We start from the raw sequence: 24,256 nt of genomic DNA on the forward strand, positions 1-24,256 counted from the left end.
TAGTTCAATATTTATAGATTAAATAGTGTATTATGGTAGGCACCTAAAAAGTTTAGAGTTTTGTTTTAATAATAAAAATAACTAAGTTCTACATTCCGCAGTAAAGAGTACGAAACCATTAACAGTACGTTTTAATTCATCGGTGGGTATTACGAATGTTATTTTACTTTGCAATTAGAAATTAGGCACTAAAACAACTTGTATTTCTGGATTTGTAATAGCGCCATACTTTTAGGGGCTAAAAAACATGTATACAATGATTACAAGTTTTACAAATTAAGGTTAGACTGGAAATCAAAAGAAGGTTACGTTTTCAATTCCAATTGGACGTTTATTGAAGGTTCTGTATCTTATCAAATCCATCTTTAGGTATAACAATTTGTAAAACTTTTTGCTCTTTAATCCACTACAATAAAATAAGTACGAAAATTACCAGTGTCTATAAATTTTTTGGTCGATAGTATTTACTATAAATATTAGTTTTTCTCCAGTAAGAAATACTGAGGGTACCGAAATTGATTCAAAGTCAAATAACTCATTAGTTTCTAATTATGTCTTGTATTAATTGATACTAGTTACATCTAAATAATGTTCTCATCGATAAGTAATTGATAAATAATCGATTGAATAACGGAACGCCAAAAATACAGACCCGAAGGTACAAAATTTTGTGAAAGTTTTTATTAAATTATCGTATACACCAATAAAACGCTTGACAAAAAGAAAGAATTAATCCAAAAAGTTCATTCAGTTGACACATCCCTCACACATTGCTATGTCAAATGCTAAGTCACGGTTGTTTAACGTTAGCGTTCCATTGTTTACGTTCAATTAATTATCAGTTACACATCAAAGAGAGCATTGGTTTTCGATCGGTTTTATATCATATCAATTGATGGGAGATATGATTTTAAGCCAATATTTGACTTTGAAATCTCGCATTTATTGCAAATTTTGACGATGGTTTTGGTTACGATATATATTATCTTTATTTAAAGTTATTACCGTTTTTCATCTGCAAAAGTTTGGTAAAATCCTATTATCTAAACTAATTTTTTCAATAATAGCGAGTATAAACTAGGAGAGAAAAAATTAGAAGAAATAACTGATTTTTGGTATTTAGGAAGTAAAATAAGTCAAGACGGACGTTGTAGCAGAGATATAAAGCAGAGGATAGCGCAGGGTCGAGTTGCCTTCAATAAAAAGAAGTCACTTCTATTCTAAAGATGTATGTTTGGAGCGTGGCATTGTACGGGTGCGAAAAATTTAGAAGATTAAAAGTGTTCGAAATTTGGTGTTAGAGGCGAATGATGACGATACCGTGGATAGAGAAAATTAGAAATGAAGAGGTATTAGACAGGATAGGTGAACAGAGGATTCTATCGAATTCAATAAGAAATAGGCGAGATAGGTTGGTAGGACACCTTCTCAGGCATGAAGGGCTAGTTAGAGACATATTAGAGGAGTTAAGAGGAGTAGAGGTAGACCTAGATTAGATTACTGTTCTCAAATAGTTAAGGATGTAGGATGTTTTAATTTTAGGGAAATGCGAAAATTAGCTCAGGATAGGAAGGAGTGGAGGTACGTGTCCAACCAATCTTAGGATGATGACTTTAAGCTTTATTATGCCATTGATTGCTTTAAACGCGTATGTGGAACATATTTTCACCAACAATATCTCTTCCATTGAGAAACTTTCGATGGTAGAAGTCCATTTTTACACCATCACCACCAGCCAACACCCATCGCGTATAGAATTGTTATGCAAATTCTTCCGATACATTTTAAAAACGGAATTCGATATACGTATATAGGTGTATGTCGTAAAATGTGTTTATCGATTAATATGCGTCGCTAAATCCGGTGAAACCGACCACGAGCAAGTGTTTTCTTGTTGACACGAGCGCAGTATCTTTATATGGTAAACACGTGCGAAAGACTTTCACTATAACATCGCCGAAAATTAGAAACGTTCTTAACGATTATTCGAGCGGCTTATTTGCAAGATAAAATGGTGATAAGCGGCAGTATTTGAATGTTTATTACCTTCAACTCTTTAGTTAATGGGCGATGCAGTTTTTTTGCGAAAGTTGGTGTCACCAAATTCTCTGCTTGACTACTTTCTACATAAATATGTCAAAATCATTTCTAATTAGTTCAATATTTATAGTAGCAAATTTATGAATAATGTAAGTCTACATAAAATATTTTTCACTTTAGATAAGTCAGGACGGAAGAAGTAGTAGGGATATAAAGCAGAGAATAGCGCTCGCGAACGATTAATTTAGAAATTCGAAAAAAGTTGTTAAAGGTGTATGTTTGGTGCTCGGCGCTGCACGGGTGCGAAACATGGACAGTGGGCGGAAATGAAAATGTTAGAAGCGTTCGAAATGAAGAAGTATTAGAAAGAATAGGAGAACAAAGGACTATATGGAAGTCAATAAAAAATAGGCAAGATAGGTTGGTAGGACACCTTCTCAGGCATGAAGGTCTAGTCAGAGACATATTAGAGACAGAAACAGGAGTTAGGAGATGTAGAGGTAGACCTAGGTTAGATTACTGTTTGCAAATAGTTAAGGATGTGGGTTGTTCTAGTTAGGACGGAGCGGCATGGCCTAGAGGTTTAGACCATTGCTTAGCATTCGGGAGGACGCCGGTTCGATTCCGGGTCCGTCTGCTTTAGTTCAAGTTTTTCTGTGGTTTCCTTGGATCACTTAGGCAAATGCTGAGGCAATAATATTCCACAGATAATCTTTCATTCTCTTCTGTCTTCATTTCGTCCGTCTCATCTTTCTCACCTGATCCACCACCCACCCATTCCCACGATTCCTGAACGCAGACTGAAGAGAGCCTTCCGCCCTACCTTCCGGTATAGTCCGGAGGGACTGCCCGTCCACCAGCATTACTGGCTGGTGGGAATGAAACACCCAAAAGTTTTTTTTTCTAGTTAGGGAAATGCGAAGATTAAGTCAGGATAGAAAAGAGTGGAGATACGTGTCCAACTAGTCTTAGGATGATGACTTTAAGCTTTATTATGCCATTGATTGGTTTATTCATTTTTTAATCAATTGAGAAGCAAACAGTTTGCCTCTTTTGGAGGTTTCCACACTTGCCTCCTGGGATAGCATATATTCCCCCTCTCTTCTCCCCTTCTGGGATAACATGTCTCCCCCTTCTCTTCTTCCCCCAGCAGGTAATGGCAAATCACACTCTAGCTTAAAATTGTCTCATTCAATTTTGTAAATTTTGTCCATTTTTTTCATGGTTTTACTCAACTGTGTCTCCTATTCATTTCTTATAGTATGAGAAACTTTCTTAAGCGGCGCTAAAGTGTACCATGACCTTTTCTGGAAAAGAATAGAAGAAAAAAACTTATTTAGTGTGATTTCTTTGTTACAGAAAAGCCCTCTTCAGTATACGAAACGATGGACGAGAAAAAACATACCCGAGTGGGTGGCACGAAAGTTTCACAAATCGCGAACATCTTCCAAGGCGGTAAGATAGCGAGTAAGGAGGACATTCTATTTCCGCTTAGGAGTAAATCCAAGGGCGACGAACATGGCGTCTCTGACAAAAAAGACATGGACGCGCCAACGGTGACTGTGATTCGAACGGAATCACACGTGACACGGTTTAATAACGCTCGCGCTCTATTCGAAAAGCTCGGGGAAGAGAATAAATGCAACAACAAAGAACGAGTATTTCCGTTGCAGTCGACGAAAAGTGCAAGCAGCATATTGGACTCGAGGTCTCGAAGTAGTTCCGCGAACAGCGAAACCCGCGGAAGCGACTATAAGTCTCGGTCGCCGTCTCCAAAAAGTTTCGACACCAATTTGAACAGTTTCAGTAGCAGCGTGCCGGTATTGAACGACGCGAATCTAAACGAGACTAAAACGAACGGCCATGCGATCAACGGTGGCTTCGAACGAACCAAAAACGTCGACGATATCGACAGGACTAAACCGAAAAAGCCTGAAAAACCGGAACGAAAGTTTAACAGTCGCGAACTGATCGAAAAACAACGGAACTGGACTTCGCATTTCACGAAAACCCGTGCCGCAAGTCGATACGGTAGTGACGCGAATCGGGTAAGTGCTAATAATGGTCAATCGGCTGCCGCAACTCGAAGCGCGTCGTTTAATAATCGATCTCGCGAATCTTCGATAACGAACACGTCACCTCCCTCTTCCGATAACGCGGAAGTGAACCGGAGGTCGAATTTCGTGCGCAAAAACCGACCCGCTTCAGTCATACCAACCACCAGTCCAATCGCCAATGAAATTCCTAACACCAATAGCAAAGAACCCGTCACTCCGCCGCCGAAAGACTATCCTAAAGCACCCACAGTTGGTCCCGGAAACGTAAACGAATCGAAAGGTCCTACTTCTAATAAATACATAAAGTCAGACCTCAGTAGTAGACGCGGTTTCGTGCCGAAAACGTTGTACAATAAGTCAGACGATGTTTCGAATGATAGTGGCGGTAGTGTCGATGAGTTACGACGCGATTCCCCGATCAAATCGTCTCCTAGTCAGGAAAGCCTTAGGCCTCCGTCAGCCTCATCGGCTTCGCCGAGATCTCCTTCTAGTAGTAAGAGTCCAGTGGAGGATAAGGAAAGGAACAGGGACAGTTTTTCGGGAAGCTTGTCGTCCATTAGTCCACCAAGCAGTCCCAGCAGAGTCAAGACTGAAAGTGAAAAACAAGAGAAGGAAGGAAGCGAGAAAGAGATAAATGGTAAGTCCAAACTACACCTATGCATTATGTATCCTATTTTAATTAATTTATTGATCACATTGGAAATTAAAAGACAATAAGTGTGAATAATTTCGGTCATCTCATTGCAATTCTGATAAATCTACTGATTTGTTTTGTACTAAAGTTATTGTGGTGGGGTGAGTCAAATATGACTTCAACGAGTTTTATTTTATTTTTGATCAAACGATCGGTATCGATTTTGGACCAGTTACCAGTTGAGTTAGACTAGCGCATTGTTCTTTAAATTTATTGAACAACCTAATTGACTTTTAATATTGGATTTTTGGATCACATTGGAAATTAAAAGAGAAGTGTAAATATTTTTGGTTATCCCAATGCAGTTCTGATAAATCTACTGAAGGCTATTGTGGTGGGGGGAGTCCAATATGACTTTAATGACTTTTATTTTATTTTTGATCAAGTCTTGCAAACGTCGTCTTTTTCTGTATCGATTTTGGACCAGTTACCAGTTGAGTTAGACTAGCGCATTGTTGTTTAAATTTACTGAAAACCATTATATAGACCAAACAGCATCCACCGTACCTGCCAGACCAGGTTCCTATTTAATATGTAACAAACTATTTTACTTACTAATTATGTCTTAACAGCGATTCTTTCTACATCAGGAGTATCTAGTTGTTAAATTCTTCATTCATCAATTCTGCATTATTGCAGTAACATTTTTGAATACCTCTTTTTTTTTACAATCGATTAACTTTACAAACCGCGAACATAATTTCTTTTTGTTTTTACTTAAGTAGTGTTAAGTGATTAAACAGTTATTCAAGTTGATAGCTTTCACTTATAGTTATTGCAATTATCACTATTGCCAATACTTCAGCACTTTAATTACCTTCGACACACACGCCTCTGTAAGATAAGATTTACTTAAATGAAACGTACTACCAACGTAGGTACATAAAATGCGTGAGTACTGTTAACACATTACTTACCATCTTGGTTGCACAAAAATAAGGATACACTGCGTTACCCGTGCAATATTTATTGGTTGGTAGGAAGTATCACTTTTTTGCAAGGTAACGTAAACGTAAGTCTTATTTTTTGACAAGAAAATTAATTTATAAATGGACTACGAAAAACACAAAAAATAACGACTTTGTTAAGAAAATTGGATCTCTTTTTGAGTTAATTGAATGTCAGTGCCATGAAAGTAATTATTGTCGTTAATTAATTTAACCAGTACATGTACATACATATAGAAGTTTATCTTTATATATATACTCGCATGTCCGATGCATTCACCAAAATTATATTCGTAACTCAACTATTTACTTCATTTTCAGTAATTTTTGTTATCCATTTTAATTTCAATTAAATACAGATCTTATCCATTATTGATTTTCCCGAATTTGGATACTTGCAGTGTTTCAAAAAAAATTTACTTTTGCGTAAATTTTCACGGTCATGGTTCATAATATTCTTCTCGACGTTTGGGTTTCTCACTGCGCATGGAAACTATGACCCACAAGAATAATATGTGTAGATTTATTACAGTCGTGGCTACTAGAATGCTTTATTAGAATTGATTGTTGAACTGGCTGGCGAAATCCCAAATGGTTTTTTAAAGTGGAAACGTCTACTGGAAAACCTCAACCCTTAGCAATCTTCAATATGACTTTTTCAGCTCCAGTTGAGAGTTGTTTCTCTTTTGTACCTTTTAAATTAAGGAATAGATTGGGAATTGAATCGGAAAGCTTCAAAATTGGTATTCTTGTTGATACATTTGAATGAAAATAATTAAATTCTTTCGCTTTATTTGTTATTAATGATTTTTTTTTCGAAGAAAATGATTTAAATCTGCTCAACCCTCAATAAATTTAACCAAAAATTAAAACACTTCATGTGATAATGATGACCTTTTGGATTAAGAACTCGCTATGACCTTCTTATGAAGAAGTTTGTAAAATATGTAGTTTTAATCATTTATTAACAGTTTGATGTTATTCGGTTCAGTTTGGAGTTTTAACTAATTGTAACATTAGTTATCTAGCTCTATAACATTAAAGCCATTATCACAATGGATCCTAGAAATTATAGGAATCTGATAAAGATATTTATTTTGCAAGAACAGGATTCTAGTGAACAAGAAGGAAGTATCGAAAAAAATCATATGCATAACTGAAAATAACAGTAAATAAAAATGATTTGCGTTCATCGCGATGATTATTTATATAAGATTTTCCGTTTAATTGGTTCATCATTTATGCAAAATGCGCTCTCTCGTTTTTTTTTTTTTGAAGCTTCTTTTTCTCTGTTTTTATATACCACGTATGTAGGCGATGAGTATGAATGTAGGTTATTGTTGCCTGCAAAACCGTAACAATCGTCAAGATTAATGATGCTACGGCTACTTTAACAACGTTTTCGCCATGTCGGACTCACAATCAGTTAAACCTTTCATTTGGTCACTGGGTTTTGCTGTATTAAAAATAGATAACAAATATGCTAATTAATTATTGAGCATAGAAAATAGAAATGAAAAATGAGAAAGATACGTCATTGTTACTTGTCTCAATACTCAACTGTGCTTTGTCTTTTTCCCAATTAACCTTCTTTTGTTTTTCGTTGCTCCATTTGTTAAATAACTCTAGAGAATATCTATGAATTATGCATGTGAAATATGATTATCTCGGGCCCTGGTACACGCTATTTGATGCAGTACTTCAAAAACAAAACACTTATTCATTGTCATTGTGAGGTAGCGCCCTTATGTACCTTAAAAATTCAGCTTTTTAATTACACCATGTAAATCATGGACACTACAACATATTTACAAATACATACATGTATATATACAAACAAAGTGACAGTGTCTAAGGGGGACAGAGTTCTGGGTTTTGATGGGGGCAAAAGGTGACTAAGAACAAGTGAGGGTTTGTTTTTGATAGGTGAAACCAGAAGTCAATATCAAATGGAAAAAATATCACAAAAATATAAACAAAAATTTAATATGATTATACCAGGATTTCACAAAAAAATCTATAAAGTGGTAAAGTTGGTTCTTTTGTTAAGGATAATCTGTAATCCTTTAGGTCCTACAACTCTGATTCTCATTGATTTGATTTATTTTATCATAGAATTATTGCCTCAAAAGATGCACTAAAAGAAACGAATTTCAATAGTGAAAAATAGTTTTTAAATGCTTTAATACAAGCAATTTCTGTTCTTCAAAATCTCATTTTTAAGGACAACTCATAACAGTCATAATAACTACATGTACTTAGATAAATTAATTAACTTAAGTTATAATAAAGCTTTCAACCAATTTATCTGAACTATTAAATAAGTCTTAATATCTTAAAGCCTCCTGGAATAGGGTTAGACTACCTACAACGCTGAATATGAAATCAACACTTTTCACAAAGTACGTATGTGTATCAAAGAAGTAGTTGTAGTAAAAATAGTTTTCCCACACATGCTGCTTTGAGTTTTCTTTCTTACAGACACGTAGGTACAACATACTTCATGGTGAGTGGCCTGCATTGTCATTTTTTCTTAATATCGTTGCCAGTTAATGTGTTCTTAAGTGCATAATAGACGCATGCCTTTTATGGAACGTTGACATTAAATGGTTAGTACTAGCCAGTTGAATATTCTTCTTCGTTTAATCCCATTTAATAATAATGTACTACAAACACAATGAAATACAGTAGAACTCGTTTATAACGTTATTCTTGGAATCGGAATTTTTTGACGTAATAACCGAGTGTCGCTAATAACGGAAGTTTACACAAGAAAAATTGAACAATTTGGGAATCATTAAGCGTTAGCCATGCTGGCCATATGGTAATGGCAAAGGCAATAATACGACAGTAAAACAATAAAAGTATGATATTATATCCGAGTTTGCTGTCGCTATTAACGACATTTCTAGCATCGGTTTGAACAGCAAACTTGCAGACTAATAAAAACAGACGTTACATCAGAGTTGTCGTTACAACCGAATCCACTACAATTATAATCGGCGCTTTGAAGGAGTCAATAAATAACTGAAATTTAAATGATTGTTGTTATTGATCTATTATTGTCGAATGTATGCCTTTTGTTATTTTCGTTTTGTTTCACGAAGGGGGTCAGTTCTGAAATATTATTAACATCCGGCAGCTGACACATACTTTTGACCGGCCGAAGGCCAAGGCGCGGACCATATCGTTTTCTCTCTCTATCGTTTACCTTATTATTTACCATCTCCGTCAAAGGCAACAGCCAGTGTTTTTATTGCTCTCAAACCGCAACTTCCGGACGCCAATGGCCGCACGGAGGCGCTAACAAACGACGATCAGGACGACGTCGTCTAATTTTTTAATGAAATGACCCGAGCACGAATGATAATGTTGGCAGAAAGTCTGCGGTTTGTGGTGGACGGTGTAAGGAATAGAATAAGCAGCATCCAAGTTTTCAGCTTCGATGTATCTATTTACAGCGTGTCCAAGAAGTGTGCAAATAATTAATATTGACACATTTTTAGTGCTTTTTTGACTTTTAATAGCGAGAGGGTCCGTATATTACTCAGTAATAATGAAAGAAGAAAGGAGGTCTAAGGTCGTTTTAGCCCAATTGATTCATAATGAAACGCTTGACAATAGAATATGTAGTTCTAGTATCCGGTAGTGTATACATGTATTTGTATCGATGATCTGGTAGTTTCAAAAGACTTCATCGGGACATTTTTTTGTAATATGCAATATTAATGTGAAAATTTAGGGAGTTTGTAGTGGATGGAAAATCGAAAATGAAATTTCATCGGGATTGTCAGATGGATATTGGTTAGGAAAATCCAGTTCATCAATTTGTACTTTCTTATAGTGCTGAAATTGGAATCTTCCTTTACAAGATGGTGTTAAAGTTTTATAAATGAAAGTAACTTTTAAGGATGTTAAGAATACCGTGGATGGAGAAATGATGATGAGGTATTAGAAAGTATTTCCAGACATCAAGGGCTAGTGAGAGGCATATTAAAAGAAGAAATAGGAACTAACAGGGGCAGAGGTAGACCTAGATTGAATTACTATTGGCCAATAAGTAGTTATGGATATAAGTTGCTCTAATAGTTTTCCAGAAATTCAAAGATTCGTTCAGGATATGCTGCAGTGGAAGTGTGTCCAACCAATCTTTAGTTATGATGATTTCTTGTTAAACTTCATCGAAGAAACCGCAATCGTTTATTCAATTCTGATACTGAGTAACTCCATACAAAATTTTTAAATTATTTTTTTGACATCCTCAACCTGTGTGACTTACTAACTCCTATTAATTCTACTCGGAACATTCAGCTTAGTTAACAAAATATGTGTTTTGATTCTTCTTCTTCAATCTTTCGAAACAGATAGACAAGCAAACTTGAAAATAAAGAGGTTAATTATGAATACACTGGCTGGCGTAGAGTTGAAGGCACAAGAATTGAAATAGTGTGCATGGTTTGAACTCGTGGAGCTATTTGAGGCGAATGAAGACATTTGGAAGGTCTTCAACATGCCATTTATCTGTGACATTGACTTCTCTTCTCAAATCTCTTCGATCACCACAGAATGCTGCTTTTTTTATTGCTTCCATAAATATTCTGAGAAGTTGAACAAGACTACAGCCATCGATTATCAAAAATTGAATGACAACATATTGCTTTAGTGTCCTCAAATCCATAAGGCGAGTATGCGATAAGAAAAATTTCAGACGACTCCAGGAAAGCTCAGCATCATCGCGTCGAAAGCATCTTTCACGGGGTCGATTCAAGCAACGTCTTCCTGAATAGTGGCGACTTGGACCTTTTCGTTATTGTTTTTGTTTCGGATTTGGGACACGTTGTACTCAATTATAACCATGTGTGTCTATAACTACATATGTGCCAGTATGTGTAGGCCTGCGGTACTTTTATTTATAGATCAGTCATCGGTGTGTTGGGTAAGGAGAGTACAGACTTCTCCTCTCTCATCGTCGTCGGTTCGTGTGTGTACGTGCATTTAAGTGGTTCCTGTCCCTGTGTCACCACGCATACACATACACATACACATATCGCGAAAACTTGGTACTCCAAGTACGTTGTGATACCTGTATGTCCTGAAATATTCGCGTTGCAAAATTATTACTCGTTCTCTTGTTGTCTTGACTGTTTAAGTCGGAGACGACAGTCGTCTGTCTCTTTACGCACCTATTATTACGAGACGAGTACGACCAGCTTGCTACGAACCTTTTGTTTTTGTTTGTTGCAAGTGCACGTGATTGCTGGTCCATTCAACATCCAGCGCAAATACATCGAGTTGATATCGCGGACCGACTTTGTTAACTTTATTATTATTGCGGCGCCCGAATGCCTGCTACAGCACGACGCGACGCGTATGTACACTGATTTTTCCGCAAAAGAAAATTTCCGATAGTGAACTGGGTGCGTGTTGTGAAAACGACCGTCGTGGTCCAAATTAAATCACTAAAAATATCATCTTCCTTGCGCTGGGCACAGATTATTTGATTTTACGGTCAGAAAAAGTCGCACCAAACTGTTGAAGACTGACGAAAACCTTTGTAGGAAACGAATGAGTCTGTTTTAACGTGAACTTATATTTTGTTTATAATTTTGTGTCACTCTTTGTTGTTAGCGTCCATATTGATTGTCAAATGCGATTCGAAGACGATTCGTTCATGTTTGTGTCGTTTATTTAGCGGGTGATGTCGTTGCCCTTTATTAATTAATTTTATTATGAAGGAGAATGAATGAGCTGCCCCAACTTTTATTAACTGAAGTAATATTATCGCAAAATGCGTTTTCTTTTTCGCCTAATGACATAAAGATTGTATGTTATTAATAAAAGCGTTGTAATGGTGAGGTATTTGAATAAAATGTGTTTGAAGTTGAAATTTTTCTGCGTCAATTGTTCAGGTTAGTTAATCTCTGAATTTAGCTGTTACTTAACACAATATCCCTCTATATTAACCTATAAAAGTTGAAAGATGTAAATGACTGATAACAAGGACGTCTCTTTCTCCTAATAAACTTATTTATGTACCTTAATTGAAGAAGACTCACCCCTAAATACCACAAAAATTATAATTCCTCTTAACGTGATAGTATATCCTGATTTGCACGATGAAGCACTTTCAAAAATAAAATTTGATTACTTTGCGAGCTGTTTATTCATATTTTTCCGTGTTCCAACGTGTTTCTTTTGCTTCCAGATTCTTCCGAATCATCAAAATCGAAAAACGAAAAGATTGAAGATGTAGCTGTGACTAGGCGCAATAAAGTTTCTAGTATTTCCTTAAATATTCCAGCTGCTGGTCTGGGTAACAGGCCACCCTCTATGGTGAGCACATCGACGGCAGATGAGGGTGGTTTTAATGAACCCTATCCTGAAATCAAAGCCAAACTTAAGCCGCATGAAGATTCGGTACCGCCTCTATTAACCGAAGATGCTGGTGGTACTGAATCACCTGAATCCAAACACGTTCCTATCAATAACAATTTGGAAACATTCGATCTTATCAAATCCACTGAGCGATCTAGGTCACAGTCCACCGAAGAATCGCCAACTCCTGATCCTATATACGCAGTTCCTCATAAAGTTCATTCACATCAAAGGTCGACTTCTGTCGTGTCTCATGAATCTTTACCACAGGTATCGGTTTCTCCACAACGAGATTCCGATTCCTCGTTTCAGAAGTCTACGTCGGAAGATTCACAGGTTACTGTCGTTCCCCAAACATCCTGCGAAGCAAGGCAAAGCAGTTTCGTTCAACAGAAGTCGACCTCCACCGATTCTGAAGGATCTCAGGTGACTTGCGTCCAACAAACGATCACCAACAGTTCTTTAACCCAGTCCAAGTCGACGGATCTTCTTTCGGAATTGGATTGCAGCACTCCGGAAACTACGATAGTTCAGCAGAAATCGATAGATTCGGACATCATGTACAATAATCCTCCCAATTACATAACAAACTCCGTTCTGGCACAGTTGGAGAGTCAGGACAGTTTTGAGGAGTCTTGTAAAAAATTCATTGATCAAGAGAAACTTCACGAGGAAGAATCAAGGAGGAGAAGCACAAGTAATAGCGAAAGGGAAGAAGTAAACGATATTAAGTCTAGTCAGTGTGTTTTAAGTGATATTGTTACGGAAAAGGACGAATCAGTTAAAAATAATGGTGCTAATCTGCCGGTAGATGTAGTTTGTGACGTGGACGTGAATGGTGCGAACACAGACGTGAATTCGAGTGAAAAGTTTTGCGAAACAGTAGAAGAAGATGTTGCGGATAGCATGACTCCAGCTGAAGCCGAAAACTTGTTAAGTACAAAGTGAGTACAGATTTTGGATTATTATTTTCTTTTAAATATTCGCAATTCTCAATCCAATTTTTCTGAACATGAGAAAAGTCAATTCGAAAATAGTACCTATACCTGTTACGTATCAAAGGAAGATAATTCTCACCCGGGATAGGGTGCCGTGCATTCTTCCCAATATGATTTTTATTACCATAATACCTACATTTTAAGCGTTCAAATTACTACGTGAATGATCGCAATCCTTATCTAGTAAGCACTAAATGTCATTTCGCGAGTGTTGGAGGGAATGTTGCGCTTTCATCCCTGTGAAATCATGGAAAAATTTTGTAGAAGATACTTAACAAGTTTTTTTTGAAAGAAATATTACTGTTAGAAATAATATCCCTAAGAAGGTACTTTGTTAATTTGGCCGAAAACGTTTAAAGTTAAAATAAGAATATAGTGAACCTCGTTTATAAGAACTACGTTTATAACGTCGGTTCGTATATAACGACTAAATTTTATGTTTATGCATTGATTTATTATGACGTTTACTCTGATAACAACCATTTTATTTAATGTCATCTCTTATAACAATAAAGGATACGGTTTTAGCAATGTATATTGTATTTTAAATCCGGATATACAATGGGGTGGTAATCAAAGCAGACTTGAGGTCTAATAATTTACATATACGGTATAGGTACTACGTAAAATAAACTGATCTATTGATTAATTAAAGATTATAGTCTAAAGTTATCATCTGAAAAAATATGAATACAAAATAGCTACATACAGCAATTGCTTATAGCGTTTACAGACTATAGCGAGCGACCGTGGGGTTATAACTGGATTTACTGTAATTTGTTACTGAGAATTCGATTTGTCATTTTTTTGTTTGTAGGATTTTAGGAAAACGTTAAAAAGAATTGGCTTTAAAAAGAACAAGAAAGTAGCTATATTTGGTTCGATATTTTTTAATTTTTTTTGTCCAGAATAATCATTTTTTTTTAAGTACATAAAAGAGAAATTCAAATGACGTTGTCCGTGCCAAAATTTTAATGTTGTTGCCAAAATTCTGTAGATTTTACATAATTCCTTCCCAGCTGATTAATATTTATCTGAAGTTGTTATTTTGTCTGCGAAAGCTTTGTATATTTATCAAAAAAATTTATTTATAATTAGAGCATCGACCTTTCACTGTTCTGACAGTAGGAAACACAACAAAATATTGACTTTTTAGTACGTCTCAACTTCACGAATTACTTATAATACAACTTTTCAATAAGTTTTACGTAATTGATTAAGATATTTATTGATAGCAAATGCACCTTAATCTTCCATTTGTTTGCGAATTTCACTATATCAGAAAGTTGTTTTTTATTTTGTTATTAACGCTTCCGTTTAATGAATTGTAAATTAATTGTGTTGTCTTTGCAAAGCCCTAATAAGAATAATTCTTTTCGTAATGTTTTGAATTTTTGAAGAAATCATAGTGTTTGAAGATATGTATTTTTTATGTTTTTATCAATGTTGCGCCAATATCTGGATCATGTAATGAGTCTCCTGTTAGTCTAATTTGAAAGTAATTTGTAGACTACCTGTTGTTGGTATCTGTCAGACGTTACTAATTGCCTTTTTAACTTTTTTCGGTCTTCCTTAATTAGAAATTGATTTTTAACATTATACAATAAAGTCCCTTTTTCATTTTACTCAACAAACGCGTCAAAAAGACGAATTACCTATGGGCTTTTTTCTAATTAATCAATGACATGTTGACTTAAATGAAATTACAATTAATAAAATAATTTGAATGAAAATGCATTGTTCAAAAACATGGTCCCTTTTCTGTTTGTAAATTTCAGCAGTACTTAATAATTTGATGTACCTATTTATAGTCTTTGCAATTCAGGTTTATCTATTTTGTGATGTAACCTGGGGCTTTTGTAAAAATCTGTAAAATAATACATGTATTTGCTATAATATGCTATAAGCAAAATAGCTTTCACCTCTCTTCAAGTATGTATCTAAAATGTTTTTCTTTTTTTTTTTGATAAAGTAGCACATATTATAGAGTTAGGTACTATTGGAACAAGCAATTTTTAGAGCATGTTATTTATTGTGTAACAAGATGCACTTTTAGTTATAACAGGTTGCATTTTTCTATTCTTTATTCATAGTCTTCTTTCACGTTTATTTTATTGTTCATTCACATGAATTTCAACTTTGTAATTATGAAATTTTTTCTTCTGCATGTGTCTGGCTTTCCTCCCAACAGAATTTTGGAAAAACGAATCAGGTATGTAACGTTCTGTGCATTTTTAGTTTTGCCTTTTTTTTGAGCACCCATTTAGTCTTGTTTTAACATGTTTTCTTTATTTTCTATTTTCTTTTCATCGCATTTAATTAATGAGTTTTTAATTATAAATTGTGTTTAGTGCTACAATAAAATTTATGTACATGAATGTATATATAGATTGAAATTTTGATTTAATTTTGATAAGATTTTTAAAACAATTTGTCATATACATACATACATAGGTGTTATTCTTATTTTGAGAATTAGTCAAAACACTACTTTTGTAATGCTGTTGCACTTACCTTTTATATTTACATATAGGTGTATCCCTATATAATTATGGACAATAGTAAATGCTTTGCAAATGGATGTAGATATATATTTCAGTAAATGCCTGTTGTAGTGATTTTTCGCATGTTAATTTTGCGTTTGTCAACCCTTAACGTTCATATTCTATTAGGTGTACTACATTATATCATTGAAACTTCCCAAAACTTTTATACGTGTATTTATCAATATCGTGTATTGATAACATGAATTAAATTTAAAGTAAACGACGAGCAATTTTTATTATAATTTTTCTTGCACCTAGACAAGAAATTTTATCAGATGAAGAAGCTCAAGAAATCACGCGATTATTGGGTCCAACCGATCTCAAACCCGGTAGTTGGCATCCAGATACCTCCTCTAATAGCTTCCTGCAGGACTCGATGTCAGGTCCTAATTCCCTGTTACAAAATTCGACGGGTCCCCAGTCACTCAATGATAGTTTGGGACCGCCGTCTCTTCAAGAGGATTCACTTACAGAATCGGCTGATCGGACCTCCGAATCCATGGAGCAGACTTGCATGAAAGAATCTGTAACTAGTTCCATTATGCAGGAATCCATGTCCAGCATAGACGCATCCAGTCACGAAGTCGATGCTATGTGGAACTCCAAGATAGAATCTAGCATGTCCGTTTCTGATTCTGGATTAATAGGTAAGTAAGTTATAAGAAGAGTTTTAGTTTATAGTAGAACTTCAGTCGTTTTTAGAAATGTCCCGTAGTGTGCAAAATTTGTTATGGATCGACATTTTTTTGTTATCTAATTTAATAAACGAAACAGATAAAGAAATAGCTTCAATGAAAATATTATTGACTATTCAGCAAATGTAAATAAACAAGTAATGCCGAGCATATTATGTAATAGGTGACATAACAAATTAATTATTTATTGCATGTATAACAACTAAATTGTAATTCTAATAATTCTGTAGTACTGAACTTTAGTTTCAAGCAAAAATCAAAAGTTATCAGCACGGGTTCAAATGATGTTTAGTGTTATTTCAAACGATTTCTATAAATTGTTAGTTACTGAAAGGAGTTTCTCCAACTTCTTCGTCTAGATTCTGCTACAAGTTTATCAGACGCTAACATTCTGGATACTAACGAGTACCATACAAAAGAGTTTGTCCCAGAACACGTAAAAATAATTGGTGTAGAACAAGGAGTCCATTATTATGAAGACGGTCATTTTTTCATGGAAATTCCCGGGTTACCCCAAGAGGACGAGGAAGACGATTTAGAGTACCCCATGTATGTCAAGAAGCCTTCGAAGGTCTCCTTCTCTGTAGGTCCTATCACCGTCTATTCTACATTCAGTATAACTGACTACGACAGACGGTAATTTTTTTTTTTAATAAAGAAGAAATTAAAGGTAAAGCATTAATGGATTTGTTTTCTTTTTGATTTAGAAACGAAGATGTTGATCCCGTTGCAGCATCAGCTGAATATGAATTGGAAAAAAGGGTGGAAAAGATGGACGTATTTCCCGTTGAACTTGTAAAAGGTCCGGAAGGTCTTGGACTTAGTATCATTGGAATGGGAGTTGGAGCTGACGCAGGCTTAGAAAAATTGGGTTAGTTACAATTTGACCTTCACTTTATTAAGCATGTATATTTTAATTTGGTCGAATATAATTTTCAGGTATTTTCGTGAAAACCATAACGTCAAATGGAGCTGCTGCAAAAGATGGTCGTATACAAGTTAATGATCAAATTATCGAAGTCGATGGCAAAAGTTTGGTTGGCGTTACGCAGGCTTATGCAGCCAGTGTGTTGAGGAACACATCGGGTCTTGTAAAATTTCTGATTGGTCGCGAAAAGGATCCCGAAAATAGCGAAGTTGCACAGCTAATCCGTCAATCCTTGCAAGCTGATAAGGAGAGAGAAGAGAGAAGACAGAGACAATTAGAAGCAGAACATCACAGTGATGCCAGTACAGTTCCAGTTACAGGTAAGCAGCAAATCAATTTTTTTTTTCTTTTTGAAATTAGTTGTAGATTAAAAGGTTTTGCAGGCTCTGCCAACAGTAGTTTCTCAGACGGCCCTCCAAGTCCTTCAGTTCACAACGAAAGTTTATTTGAACAAGAATATAATGACATGAACGACGTGGAAACGTTGAGACTGCTCCTTCAAGAGGTAAGTGTTCTGATGAGCAGTTTGTGTGTGGTTTTCGATGTTAAACGTCTAATTTTCTAAAAAAATACATATATATTTACTATCTAGCTTTACTTCGTGCTTATCGCTCAAATGTGGGTGTGATCATTACATTTATATGTGAACGTCGAAACTGGCTTATAAAAGCAGCGTAATGAAACCTAATATCATTGGAAAGGTACTGTGCCTTATCTATGCACAATTTAAAAATTATTTATGTATGTTGCCGTTAAGGCAGGTAAAATCTATATAATTTATAATTAATGCCAGTAGAAAACACCTTAAGTTAGGTAAACTTTACAAAAAGTTCAACAGTGGAGTGGTATAATGTTTTTTCTTATTAGGCGAAATACATTGACCAGATATCAACCACATCTGACATTAGTAATAGTAAACCCCCTGCACTTCAAAATTATTTCTTTTATAAATTTCAATGACTTGCTACTATTCATTAAAAATAAATCTGAGTCATAGATAGCTGTAGTATAGGATATTATTAGATTTTGTTAAAATATCGGAATTTTCTTCTTGATTTTATACTTAAGTCATCTAAGACAGTGTTTGTGCTTACGCTGCAAATTTTGTTGAAACGTGTATTTTGACGTGGTGTGTGTAGAGTGTTTGGGATGCATCTTTGCCTTTGTTGCATTTTGCCTGCTAACACGGTCATGTTTTTTTTGTGTTTGTTATGCAGAACCAGCAAAAACTAAGCATCTCTGAGTTGGAAATTACACAGCTTAAGAATAAGGTAAGGGCAAGTGATATTTTAACAGCATGGTGTTTCTGTACGCATTGTAAAGAGAGGATAACATAACAGTAACGTAAAAAATAAAACAAAATTGGTTTAATATAACGATTCATTTTCCCTTTTTTTGTAAATTTGGGTAAATACACTTTGGATAATTATTTCTTAATTGAAGTATTTTGGAAAGCGCTTTTTATTTCAATCAAATAATAAAAAAGCAAAATTAAAACCAACTACTTTTGCTAAATATAAGAGCCTCAGATCCTTATGTGGATATTGGAAATTTTCAGTTAATGGAGCAAAACAGCGGCGATTCAGAAAATCTCGAAAAATTAAAGCAGACAAACCAAAAATTGCGCGATGCTGAAAGCAAACTGAACCAAACACGCAAAGAAATGCAAAATTACCAAAACATGCTCGAACAGTCCCAAACTCAATACACCACCCTGGAGAAAAAATACAACAAAGCCAAACGGCTTGTTCGAGAATTCCAACAGCGAGAGTTGGATATGATTCATCGCGAAGAATTTTATCAGCAACTTCTTCAAGAAAAAGATACCGAATATAACGCGTTGGTAAAAAATCTCAAGGATCGTATTATAGCCCTTGAACAAGACTTATTAGAAACACAGCGTAAAGCGGGACTTCCCATAGGTCTCCCTTACGACAGCATCAGTCTAAAGCAGTTGACTCCCCAAATGACTCGAAAACAACCCCCCAAACCTATCCTGACTGCCTTGGATACCGAATTTTCTGACACTGAAGTTTCAGACACGAGCCCTGAAGATGCGGACAAAACGGCAACAGTCGAACGGAAATTACCTATCAAAGAAGAACTAGACAAAGCAGTACCTCCCCATGAACTTCTAGACATTTCAGCCAGTAAAAGTAAAGCTGAGTTAGCCACTCGGGGGGCACTAGCTAACAGGCAACTTCCCACTGCTAAAAAGGGTTCATTAAGTAACAGCAGCTCTGATTACGGTCTAGACGACAGTTGCAACTCTGGTGACGAAATGTCCACGCACAGTCCGCACATGGACTTGAAAAGGTCCGATCCCAAAGATTATAGCTCAGAAAGCGGAAATTATAGTTCGGAATCGCGGGGAAGTACCGAAAGAAACAGTTTGCCTCTAGCACGACCCACTTCGTTAAACACTTACGACTCAAACACGTACACCGTGCACCAATCGTCCCATTCGCACACCCAATATTCCGCTCAAAGTTTGTATTACAACTCGCAGACAACGTACGGGTATTCGCAGGGTCCCGTTGCAGCACATCAAGTTAATAAGGAACCGATTGCGATTGCTCAGGCACCTGTCGTAGGAGCAAACGTTGTGTACGCTCGAGTCCAGAAGGGACATCAACATCAAAGTAGCCCGGATCCGTGGGCTACTGCAACAACCAATAAAGCAGCTAGTATTGGTCTGGGACCCCCTACCTCTTTGGCAGAGCAACTTAAGCAGGTATACTTATATGTATTCTGTCTTTATTTCATCCATCTCATGTTTCTCTCCCATTCCTAGAAGGCTAAAGAGCATTCTACTCTATTTCTAAATTTGCATTAGAGTGTATATAAGTGTGAGAGAATTTTAAACTAAAAAACTATAAAATAATTTGATTAAAGTTTATTATTAATATTAGTAGCAAAAATGTATTATGATATCAAAATTTTAATAATTATCATTCACTTTCTTTTATCAGAATATTAAATTACTTTTTTTTTTAGGTACTAGCTGAAAGGGAAAAGCGTATCGATTCGGGAAGCGTTACAAGTTCCACGGATGATCTCACTGAGAAAAGTAAAAGTACTGCTCAGCACTTACTTGAAGAAATAAGACAGGCTGTGAATGAAGCCAATGCAAGAGGTACGTATCTTACAGTTACATAAATTAATGAGAGCATGAAAAGGCACATCGCCAAAATAATTAGAATAGAGAAGCACCAATTTAAAATACAATTAATTTTTAAATTAAGTGCTTATCATTAAAAATCAAATGTGAATGGTCCAACGTAATATTTTTCTTTCGGTTAAGATTAATTCTTTAACCAGTTTCAATTACTTTTACCGTTTGGTAAAAATGTGACTACAACATTCACAGTTGACAGTGTCTTTGTGTATTGTGTTTATTGACAGGCTGCAATTTAATGTTTGCAGTCAAAAAGGTTGTTCCTGTAACACTCTCACCCCCAGGCACAGTTCCGTGGCAGCAGCAGGGCGCCACCTCTCCAACGCCACCTTCACCCTCAAGCCTCTCGTCTGGTTCGGTGTCACCTTCTAGACACGACTCCACATGGACGCAACAGTCTGACCTCAGCTTGTCATGTTCTAGTATTAATAGCGATAAGAGGAGTTCGCACTTTTGGCAGTCCGCCCCCGTTACAGAGTGGAGCAAGGAACAGGTAATAATACCCCTTTATTATATTAGATTAGAAAATTCTATTTTGATTTTTTTGAAGACGTTTATATTTGAAGTTTTCTTTACTGTACTAGTTAACATTAAATCTTTTTAATTTTCAGGTGTGCCACTGGTTGCTAGCGATAGGTTTAGAGCAGCACATATCGAAGTTTATCGAGCTACAAGTAAATGGATCTGCGTTATTGCAACTGACGTCGACAGATTTTAAAATTTTGGGCATTTCGAGCGACGATAAGAGTCGTTTGAAACGTAAGATTAAGGAATTGAAACTTCAGGTCGAAAAAGAACGGAAACAAATGGAGAAAGACCGAAAAGAGAAGGAAAAGATGCAAAGAAAGGCCGACAAGATGGCCGAAAAAGCCAACAAAAAAAAGTAGTCTTTCTCGTTAGCAGGCACAGTTTATCTCAATAAACAAGTAACAATTTCTAAAGCCAAATAGTAAATTTGCAAGTAACGTAAGTTTAATATTTATTATTATTAATTAATTATTAATAATATTTCCGATGTGCGTTTGATTATTCTCCTGCCATATTCGGTATATAAGTAATTATTTTTTTTCCTAATTTATTATTATATTACGGTGTAAAAAATTGTATTTACGTGATGTTAGATTAGACTGAATTTTTTAATTCGTGTGTTTCGTAATGTAAAGTACAGTTTGTTATCGTTTAGGTAGTAGTTTCACGGTGTTTAAAAGGAACACGGTTGTTACTTACAAAAAAGTCGGCCATATACTAGCAAGTAATAAGACCAAACATTTTATCAATTATCTTTAATTAATTTTGCCTTTGTTATCGCTTCTTTTCCCTCTTTCAAGCAGTTCTTCTTTTGGGAACCTTTTATTGTTTTTATTAATTCTCCTGAAAGATTTATCAGTCAGTATTTTAAAAGGATTATAGGAAGAACTTTTACTACGCACACTGGGCGATTTTTGTTGTTAATTTTTATTTAGCTGTACAGGGTGTTGTCTCCCAGGTCCCACGTATTTTATATAATATTGAAATAATAAAAAACCGTTGAAAGAATTTAAATATGGAAAATTCTCTTCAAATACCATTAACACTTAAATGACGACTAGGAGAACATAAGTTGCTTGCTTTTTCTTTGTATGAAAATGTTTTCTAATAGATCTTTTTATTTTTTTTCAAATTAGATTTTATGGAAAAATTACTTTAAAAAAAAAAACAGCTTACAGTTTAGCTAGTCTAGTCAGATTGAAAAGGTTGGTGGTTCCAGTTTTATCTTTCCTATTTTTGCCTAAACAGTATCTTTATTTGAGTTTAATAATTTATTAAAATGCAAAGAAAACTGAAGTTTTTCCAATGCCTTTTTCTGCAAAACTTTATCCCTTTATTTTACGATTCGAATGTTATCATCAACGAACGAACTGATTGTGATTTTTTGTAAGATAGCGTTCTGGATCATTTATTATAACATTTTCGCTTTGGTAGACTTTGTGACTGCAGAGTTTTCATAATTTGCAGTATTTTTATTGATAACAACGCGACTTGTCGTTTTTGAGTTAATTAATGTTCTTAAAGAACGCAGTACAAGGGCAGCTAATCAAACTAATAAAAGTTTGCGTTATATACATACACCTAACATATAGTAACATAGCATTATACTGATTGATTATATGCTGTATGTATGTGTGTACGTTTTTTAATTATTACGATTAATTTATTTCGGGACCAATTTTTAATTGAAACTGCGTGCGACTTTTTAAATCTCTTTTACGTATCTAATTATCTTCTTCTTTTTCTTCAGAAAACACGTTGCTCGATTTTTTGCGGTTTTAAAATTGATTTTTCTGTTTGGTTTTGAACGTTTGTACCTTATGTGATTTTTTATTTTTGTTTTTAATTTACATGTTTTAATAATAATAATAATAGTAATTCGATACACATTAATCGCAATGTATAATATCCAATAAATAATTTATTTGTAATTTTTAACTGTTTAAAAACGTTCAAACGAACCCCTAAATATAACGTAAAGGTAGGTATACTTTAGGCTTTATAGCAGATTAATTTTAAAATTGCCTTAATTAAATAAACTAGTTTTTATAATAATAGAAACGGAGAGTTTTGTATACAAAATAATCAAATTATTATTAAGATTGGTGCAGTCAGAACAGAAAAAAGAAAAATTTTATTTTTTAGTATAATAAGAATAATTTATTAAATAAATAACACAAGAGAAAGATAATAATTCTAACTATCAATCATACGTATATCTAAATCAGGTAGCAGCTCTTGTAACAGAATACAAGTCATTTCGAGTTCTTGACCTTTATACATAGAGTCGAGGTACAATATTTTTAGTGTTTTGATCTTATGCAATGCTCCTATTCCTCTATGTGTAATATTAGAACAATTACGTAAATCCAGATAGATTAAGGTTTCACTAAAAATATTGCTTATTGTGTCTAAACACCAGTCGTCTATATATTTGCAATTATTAAAGCTTAGCCATTCAACTTGACGCAAATTTCTAAAATTGACTAGGCCTTCATAGTGTAGATCAACTTCAGAGCAATCGATTCCTTGTAAAAATTTGCCCTCTGCATAAGTCCTAGGTAAGCTGTAGTTTCCATCTTCATCTGCTTTAATCCATTTATCATCTTGAAAAAATTTTACTGCACCTCCTCTAAAAACAATGAAGTGGGCTGCTGCCAGTTCACAGCCAAGAACTTCAACTCTCTCTGGAATATAGCCTTGCATTACAATTTGTTTTTCTTTCTGTTTCTTCATCCACCACTTTTTTATAGATGAGGGTGATAAATCAATTGGACTGGAGAGAAACTTGATCAATTCCGTATTACTCTTTTCTGAATAAAAGTTTCGAAAGACTGTGAAGTAGCCTCTAAATTCATCTTTCCATGGTTTACGCCATTGCAAATCTTCTTTAGTTACTTGGTTTGTTAAAGCTACTCTTCTTTTAGTTTCCTCACTGTTTAACGGAACGTTAGAACTTTCCTTTTCAGGTTTACTATCATTTCCTTTAGTACAATCAATCTTGAAACTACAGTGCCCAGTCAAACATGTTTGTTGTTCCCTTAGTTTATTCAGAATAAGACAATATCTTTTAGACAGCATTTTTAAATATTACAATAATACTTGGGGCACATTTATAGTTAGAATTAATAAAATTCGACCATTTATTAAATATGAGTTTAGTTTAATTCTAGGTTAAATATTTGAGGTTAGATAATCACCACTTAAAATAGTTTCAAAGTGTCTCACAGATACGTTATCATTTTCTGTTTTTACTTATAATAAAGTAGG

General features: G+C 34.9%; 3 protein-coding genes across 11 annotated transcripts in view; 2 read left to right on the forward strand and 1 right to left on the reverse strand.

Moving 5' to 3' along the window:
- The first annotated feature begins 3,377 nt into the window (after positions 1–3,377).
- LOC108734606 (neurabin-1) lies at positions 3,378–21,424 on the forward strand. 9 transcript variants are annotated; one of them, XM_025980919.1, is made up of 13 exons: positions 3,378–4,734; positions 11,944–13,057; positions 15,303–15,323; positions 15,916–16,304; positions 16,712–16,988; positions 17,060–17,223; positions 17,292–17,600; positions 17,655–17,785; positions 18,498–18,551; positions 18,839–20,014; positions 20,278–20,416; positions 20,707–20,951; positions 21,070–21,424. In XM_025980919.1, exons 1-13 carry the CDS (start codon positions 3,426–3,428, stop codon positions 21,343–21,345), a joined length of 5,604 nt encoding a protein of 1,867 aa, XP_025836704.1. In that variant the 5' UTR covers positions 3,378–3,425; the 3' UTR covers positions 21,346–21,424. The 9 variants fall into 9 exon arrangements, with proteins under 9 accessions (XP_025836704.1, XP_025836705.1, XP_025836701.1 ...); XM_025980920.1 differs by having other exon boundaries at positions 17,664–17,785; XM_025980923.1 differs by lacking the exon at positions 3,378–4,734 and adding an exon at positions 10,675–11,647 and having other exon boundaries at positions 17,664–17,785.
- Positions 21,406–24,256, forward strand: part of LOC108735445 (nucleobindin-2) — a 16,431-nt gene continuing 13,580 nt past the window's right edge. Inside the window, exon 1 of the mRNA XM_018467663.2 lies at positions 21,406–21,424. The gene's annotated coding sequence lies outside the window, so the exon portion shown is untranslated. The remainder of the gene's footprint in view (positions 21,425–24,256) is intronic.
- LOC108735827 (distal membrane-arm assembly complex protein 2) lies at positions 23,127–24,202 on the reverse strand. The gene has a single exon (XM_018468038.2). The coding sequence runs from the start codon at positions 24,065–24,067 to the stop codon at positions 23,183–23,185; it is 885 nt and encodes a 294-aa protein (XP_018323540.1). The 5' UTR covers positions 24,068–24,202; the 3' UTR covers positions 23,127–23,182.

The sequence above is a fragment of the Agrilus planipennis genome, unplaced genomic scaffold, assembly GCF_000699045.2.
Source record: "Agrilus planipennis isolate EAB-ADULT unplaced genomic scaffold, Apla_2.0 scaffold2, whole genome shotgun sequence".
In the NCBI taxonomy this organism is placed as follows: domain Eukaryota; kingdom Metazoa; phylum Arthropoda; class Insecta; order Coleoptera; family Buprestidae; genus Agrilus; species Agrilus planipennis.